At 41.3% G+C, this 7,344-nt stretch overlaps 2 protein-coding genes across 6 annotated transcripts in view; both read left to right on the top strand.

The window, feature by feature from the left end:
- Window positions 1–205: 205 nt before the first annotated feature.
- Window positions 206–3,676, top strand: LOC122325099 (alpha-1,6-mannosyl-glycoprotein 2-beta-N-acetylglucosaminyltransferase). Its single transcript, XM_043219986.1, has one exon. The coding sequence runs from the start codon at window positions 532–534 to the stop codon at window positions 1,771–1,773; it is 1,242 nt and encodes a 413-aa protein (XP_043075921.1). The 5' UTR covers window positions 206–531; the 3' UTR covers window positions 1,774–3,676.
- A 1,205-nt stretch (window positions 3,677–4,881) lies between these two features.
- Window positions 4,882–7,344, top strand: part of rnf8 (ring finger protein 8, E3 ubiquitin protein ligase) — a 7,231-nt gene continuing 4,768 nt past the window's right edge. For 3 of the 5 annotated variants that reach the window (XM_043220338.1, XM_043220341.1, XM_043220342.1), the window contains exons 1-3: window positions 4,882–5,125; window positions 5,460–5,588; window positions 6,890–7,344. The exon at window positions 6,890–7,344 is cut by the window's right edge and continues 226 nt beyond it. In XM_043220338.1, coding sequence (XP_043076273.1) covers window positions 4,997–5,125; window positions 5,460–5,588; window positions 6,890–7,344 — 713 coding nt within the window. In that variant the 5' untranslated portion in view covers window positions 4,882–4,996. The remainder of the gene's footprint in view (window positions 5,126–5,459; window positions 5,589–6,889) is intronic. The other 2 variants (XM_043220337.1, XM_043220339.1) reach the window with 1 other exon arrangement.

The raw sequence follows: 7,344 nt of genomic DNA, 5'->3' as shown, positions 1-7,344 counted from the left end.
TATATATATATATATATATATATATATATATATATATATTTTTACTCCAGGCTAAGTGATAGGATAACAAATACATACCATTTAAACAGATTTTACCGACATAATTAATGATAACAACACAAAACATCTCCTAAGTCTGTAGTAAGTGTAGCAGTGTCTGCGCGAGGAGGAGCGTGCGCGCGTGTTCCTGTCGACTGTAAGAACACGTCAGCAGTAGAGACCTCCTCATCCTCGCAGCACTTTCTCTTCCTGCTTCCAACTTTGCCGCACATGACACTTTACCGGGGTGAGTAGCCCTCGCTTCGCAAACAACCGCGCTCGCGACGAAACGCCGTCGCTGCCGGCGCCATCTCGACGAGTCGCGCGCTCATTTCCGCGCTCTTTTAGGCGAGCGAACTCACTCATGAACTTCTCGTGACAGAGCGACGTCCGCGTTTCACCTGAACGCTCGCCGTGAAAATGCCCGGATCGTGTCCACAGCCGACGGTTTGACCCGCAGCTCCCGGTTTCCGCGGTGCTTCGGCCGTGAAAATGAGACTCCGGTTGTTGAAGAAGAACTTTATCGCCTTCCTCGTCGTTCTAACCGTGTTTGTAGTGTTGTTTTACACCATACGACGGGCTAAGAGCGAGACGAGCGCGGAGGAGGGCGAAAAGGAGATCACTCAGACTGCTATCATGGTTAAGTTTGACTACGGGACCATTGAGAACATGAGGAAGTCCGTCTACGACAGCAACTACAGGCAGTTCGTTCAGAACCAGGACCGGTTCCCGTCGGATCCCGAGGCGGTGGTGGTCGTGCAAGTCCACAACCGTCCGGCGTACCTCAAAATGCTCATACGCTCCTTGGAGAAAGTCACCGGGATACAAAACACGCTTGTGGTGTTCAGTCACGACTACTTCTCGGAGGAAATCTCAGACATGGTCAAAGAAATCGCCTTCTGCAGGGTCCTCCAGATCTACTTCCCCTACAGCACCCAGCTGTATCCCAACGAATTCCCGGGACAGGACCCTCAAGATTGTCCGAGGGACGTATCGAAGGAGGACGCCGTGAAGAAGGGCTGCTTGAACGCAGAGCACCCGGATTCGTACGGACACTACAGGGAAGCGTCCATCACCCAAACCAAACACCACTGGTGGTGGAAGCTGCATTTCGTGTTCGAGCGAGTGAGGGTTCTTCGCGGATACAACGGGTTCGTCGTCTTCCTCGAGGAGGACAACTACCTTCTCCCGGACTTCCTCGCGTACTTCAAATCCATGACCGAGCTCAGGAGAGCCAAATGCGGGGATTGCGACATCCTCGCCGCGGGCAACCACAACGGCTTATCGGGCTTCCAAGAGCTTTCCAGCCAAACGGAGACGGCCGGGTGGCTCTCCACGAAGCACAACATAGGAATGGGCGTCTCCAGAGAGCTCTACTACAAACTGATGGGATGCAATAACGCGTTCTGCACCTACGACGATTATAACTGGGACTGGACCCTGCAGAACTTGTCTGGAGCGTGCATCTCCAAACCCCTCAAGGTTCTGGTGGCTCTCGGGAGTCGGGTTCTCCACACGGGAGACTGCGGCCTGCATCAGAAGGAGGGCTGCCGGCCGGAAAAGGCCCTGGAGAGGGTGGACGAGGCGCTTAAGGAGGCGCAAGCGGCTCTTTTCCCGCCCGCTCTGACCTTGACGGACCACGGGCCGGTGCAGCATCAGCCTCACGTGAAGAACGGAGGATGGGGGGACGTCCGCGACCACACGCTGTGCATCAACTACGCAGCTCGACTCTGAGCCGGACGCTTAAGTGCCAATCAGAATATCAGGGTGAAATGAAGCAGGTTTTTTTTTTTTTTTTTGCGTGCACCAAAAAAAACAGGAAAACGGTGCGCAGAATGCGGGTCAATCTCACCAAAACAAAAAAAACAGGTCGAGTTTTCGCAACATAACCGATAAACGAAATATTACTGCTTTTTTTTTTTTGAAACAAAGAATAGAAAATATTTTTGTGTCGCGGAGAAAATGCTTTTCCGCTCTTCTCGAAACATTTCCGGTTCAAATTGGTGTCGGTTGCCATTTCTTAGCAATTTTTCAGGAAATATGTACTAGAAACTCGTTTCGGTGTGCGCTTCATAGTTTCTACGAAGGAAATGGCTTTTCAATTTTGCGAGCGGTCACGAAGACGTTAATTTCGAACCTCGAATAACATTTTTTTGCAATGCGTTTTATAGTAGAAGTTTACTATATATTTTTAATGAGCGTGCATTAAAGCCAGTACGCCGTTTAAAACATTTAAATAGCCTTTCTACTTAAAAACTGCACCTTTGATTCGCTGTGCAGTTTCTTTGTAATCGAACGTGAAATTTTGAAATCAGTTTATGAGTGAAAACCGTTTCTACGCCAACCGGCTCTCGCCATTACGATAATGAGAATTTGTACTCGGAAGTGCGCTTATTTGTGTTAAAAATCTCACGGCACTAAACACGTGAATTGTATGCGCAATAATACATGTAAAAAAAAGTCTTTTTATTTGATTTTGTGGAGAAATGTGACGTCTCCTGAGATTCCAGACACCATCAGATGTACATCGTTGGAGTATCGCTGACACTTGATCCAAGGGAAACTGTTCAAGCTGCGAAAATGCTCGTTTTTTTAATAATTTCAGCGCAAATCATAAACCCTCCAGCAAACCACATCCAGATGGGCTTTTGTTGTAAATGACGATAGTTTAAATGTAGCATTCCTTCAGTCTTACTGATGTTTCTTCAAAATGAACTGGGTTGTTTCATGCTTTTTTTTTTAACATAGGGACATTTATTTAGATGTGAATTTTTGTTGAATGTGCCTTGTAACCGTTTGCGCTTTGCATCCTTTCTAATCCAGGTTTCTTTTTTTTTGCCCTGTAGCTGCTTTCTTGCCCAACGCGTACATTTATGCGAGATAGCAAACACAATCTGGCATGGATGTGCGTGGAAGACGGGAATGACTGCACTGTGTTGTTTTCATCAGTTAAACAGGTTCGGCTCCAGATGTTCGTCCATAATCGCTGTGAAGCGCGTGCAAGGGTGCATTGATTTCCCAACGGAGTAGAAGTTTGGGCATAGACGTTCCTGGGATGGAAGACTTATATAAGTTGTGAAATGTTATCTTTACAGCCTTGACATAAAGCCAAAGAAGCTCACCTTTGTGCTTGGTTTGGAGAACATGGATGATGCAAAGGTGGGCCCCTCTTTTTTTTTTTCCAGCTGACCTTCCCTGCGTGTTTCCTCTCGGTTTCCTTTCTGTGATTTCCGTTATACCTTTGGGGAGGAAAAGCTGACATGCTCGCAAGAGTTGCCAAATGTTTTTGCGAAATGGATCTGAAATGCATTCTTCTTTTGTGTTCTGTGTGTGTGTGTGTGTGTGTGTGTGTGTGTGCTTGTTTTCTTTTGTACGGGTAAGAGAACGACACGGATATGTTTGTTTTTCCCAAAACAAATCTCGTTAGCTCTAAAAGCCATATTCGTTCTTTTAAGCTTTCAGCCAAAGACGCATTGATCATGTCGGCGTGTTCAGGAGTGTGTATACCGAGTCACATCTGTGTAATTCTGTTTTCTCTGATCTCACGAATAAGGGGTACTGCTTGTGGTGATTTTCTGTTTTTGGGCGTTTGTCGTTTTAAAACTGAGTTTGTATATAATATATTGCGTGAAAAATATTCTGTGCTTGTGTCTCTTTAATAAGGCATGAACATAAACAATACTGGTAGTGCAGGAAAAATTATTCATATGAATTTTATCAATATTTTATCAGACTTGCCAGAAGGTGATATTTTCTGGAAGGTGTTTGTGAATGGCTTATAATCATCGGGCGCCTTTCTGTTTTATAAAGTGATTCAAATCCATGATTTTTTCATTTGAAATGAAAGATTTATAGCTTACTTCATGATAAGCAGGCTCTGTTTTCTCTGTCTGCTACTGTTTGTCTAACTGTAAGCTCTGTTCAGATAAGATAGCCTTCGTTTGTTTACTTTAAGAGAGGTTTAAAGAGGCACACTTTGAGCAACAGAGGATTTTACTTCATATTTGCAGCGAGATCATAACATTATGATAGTATATGAGGACCAATGGTAATAGTTTATATATATATATATATATATATATATATATATATATATATATATATATATATATATATATATATATATTTTTTTTTTTTTTTTTTTTAGGTAGTATTATAATGAAAAATCAGTCACTAGGAGTCGCTAAGTAGGCCTATACAAAACTACTTTTATAGGTACATATTACATGGTAGTTGAGACACAAAGTAAATACAATAAGGCATAACAAAATAGCGTACTTAAAGCTGTAGGGTAGATTAGTAATGAGCAGTTAGAGTTGTAATGAAGCATATCGCAATTTATATATTTGAATATTTTTTAATTAAATGGTTATTACTGATTTGATGATTATATGATCGGTATCTGTTGTAAATTACTAGCAAAAATGCTATTACGATTACATAGCGTATCACGTGATGCATGTTACTTTTCGCAGCGTTGAACAGGTCCGCCCAATCGCAGGCGTCTGTTGCTTATTTCGATGAGGGTTTCAAAACGGTTCTATTGAAAGTGTGGCCCTCGTTTACACTTCCAAGGCAGGTACTAGCCTGTAAAATGCACAACTTTTAAAACGTACTGTTTTTAGTCCAAAAAAGTTTTCGTTAAGGCAAAAAAAGGTCTTTGCGTTTAAATGCAGCGCAACGAAAAATTCGCATCTTTGAGCCTCCAACTGCCCTCTGGCGGAGAAGAACCAACTGTCAGAGTCACAAGTCCTCAATAAGTGCTCTCAGCCAATTATCTTCGATCCCGAACCCCCCGCGGCCAATCAGAGAATCCGCTGGGCGTCACGTGGCACGCTCTGGAGGTAGAGTGGAAGCGCAGAGTTCTTGTGAAAACTCTTGCGCGGCTTCATGGCGGTATGTGGCGGACAAGACACAATAAAAACAATACAACTTCACGCTGATTAATGGCGCAGGAATGATGGAAAAGACCGAAGAGCCTCCTTCCTCAAACACCGAGGAAGAGGGTTCTGAAAAAGACAAAATCTGGTGTTTACAGCGCGTGGGGAAGGACCGTGACTGGCTGCATCTGTTCGAGGGCTCAGAGGTGCATATTAGCTTGAATAAACCTCATCTATTTATATGCGTTTATTACACTCAGATGCTCAGTTTGACAAGGAGACACAATGTGGGGTAGCTTAGCTTGAAGTTGAGACAGATTTATTCCAAATCCAAACAACATTGACCTGCTGCATTAACGTTGGAGTCCAAGCAACGCTGCGTATTCTAATTTCCAGAGTTATATTTTTCTTTTTCTTTTTTAAAGGGCCAGTGCACATTAATTACCTTAATGTGCCAGATTTAGCCGATCATTTTTATTTGGTCGGATTTCGTGGTCTAAATACACGATTGCTTCTGGTTCTCCCTCTCTTTTTATTCAGGTTTCTGTTGGTCGTGGTCTAAACGTGACCCATCAGATTCTGTCGACCAGCTGTCCACTGATGATATCCAGAATCCACTGTTTGTTCAAGAAAAATGATGATGGAGAGTGGACAGTGACGGACAATAAGGTTTAGTATCTGTCTGTGGGTCAGTTAATAAACAGAGGTGTGACATGCATTCTTTTTGTTGAAGTAGTTAGCAAGAAATCAAGATGCATTATTAATTTTAACATTGCTTATTCTTTAGACATTCAGCTTTTAATACAGTAAGCAATGTTTCCTCTGTCATTATTTCAGGTCATATACACACCGCAATGTAAATGCATTCAAGGCAACCCGTCAAAATAAAAGTTCTGTTTATTTCTTCTGTTTGTTTTTTTTAAATGTAACATTCATTTGTGTAATTTTCATTAATAATAGGATACATTAAATTAACGTTTTGTGCATTGGAAATTGTAAATACCTAATATTGAATTTGTGAAGGGCGAAGAAAAATCATAGAGCTATTGTAAAAAAAAAAACATGAAATTTGGTAACAATAAAACACAAGGTCGGGAAAAACTAAAACATTTGATAGGGTACTAAATGTGATTTTGTTAAACTTTTAATGCATTTGTATTAAATTAAGCTTCATTATAAGAATTATAATTGTTTTCTGATTAATAAAAGTTTGTTTAACCATTAAAATGGAGTCCAAAAAAAATAAGCAGGAAACCTAGTTGGAAACGCTAAGTATTATCTATATTCCTCTTTGAAAAGAAAAGAAGAAAGACCCTGTATTTAAAAGTATCTTTAACACTTCTTGAAAAAAAGTGTAAAAATTGAGGAAACTGTTTCTTATTTTTAACAAAAATGATTAAAGACCAACTATATGTATATATATATATATATATATATATATATATATATATATATATATATATATATATATATATATATATATATATATATATATAATTAACCCATTTTAATTGAATCTATTGCAAAAACAAACTTGAATTAAAATTAAAAATAGAACTGAAAAATTTAAAAAAATTGATAAATATCCAGAAATAAAAAATAAATATTATATAATTGCTGTCAAATGATCACACACATGTATTTGTATGTTTCAGAAAAAATAGGTTTTATATATATATATATATATATGAAATATTTGTAAGATAAAATTAAAGGAATATAAATGTAGACATGTAAATATTTTCATAATATATACTGTGTGTGTATTTATAGATATTGTAAATATACTCAGGACATGTACATTATGCAAAGTAAAAATTTAATAAAAACTTATTTGTTAAATGAAAATGGGAAAACAAAAATGAAAGCTAATCAAAATAGATTTGATTAATAAATAATATAACATGGTGTTTTGCACATAGCATTTTATTTCAATCTGTCTAACTCGTTTTTCTTGTCTTTATACCCAGAGTCTGAATGGCGTGTGGATCAACGGGAGCCGGATACCGGCTGGAAACCCGTTTTTACTCAAGCAGGGTGACTCTGTGCGGCTCGGAGTGCCTCTCGACGGCAACCCGGTGGAGTTCGACTACATCCTCGCGCAGAAGAACCTCAGCGACGTCAAGTCCTTCCTGTCCGGCAGAGAGTCCGACGCCGCTCCCGTGGGCCAGAAACTGAAAAACTCCAAGCGCAAGTTCGACGGGGACGAGTCGGAGCCGTGTCCCACGCAGAACTCCAAGTCCAAGCTGTACCGCAGCTCCGGGCCGGATAAGTCTCGAGCGCAGCCCTGTCCGTCCGCGGAGCGCCGGGAGACGGGCCGCTTCTCCTCTAAACCCCCGGAGGAGGACCGCGGCGGCGATAAAGCGGGGAGCAGCTCGGGCGGCGGCAGCGAGAGCAGCCAGCAGCTGGCCAGCGTGCGCCGCTA

Source organism: Puntigrus tetrazona, chromosome 20 (assembly GCF_018831695.1).
Source record: "Puntigrus tetrazona isolate hp1 chromosome 20, ASM1883169v1, whole genome shotgun sequence".
NCBI classification, from domain to species: domain Eukaryota; kingdom Metazoa; phylum Chordata; class Actinopteri; order Cypriniformes; family Cyprinidae; genus Puntigrus; species Puntigrus tetrazona.
Note: the sequence above shows the minus strand (reverse complement) of the source record. Positions and strands in the feature narration are given on the sequence as shown.

What these genes read in the sequence shown, in the direction of transcription:
- LOC122325099 (XM_043219986.1), top strand. Translation starts at nt 532, where the DNA reads ATGAGACTCCGGTTGTTGAAGAAGAACTTTATCGCCTTCCTCGTCGTT.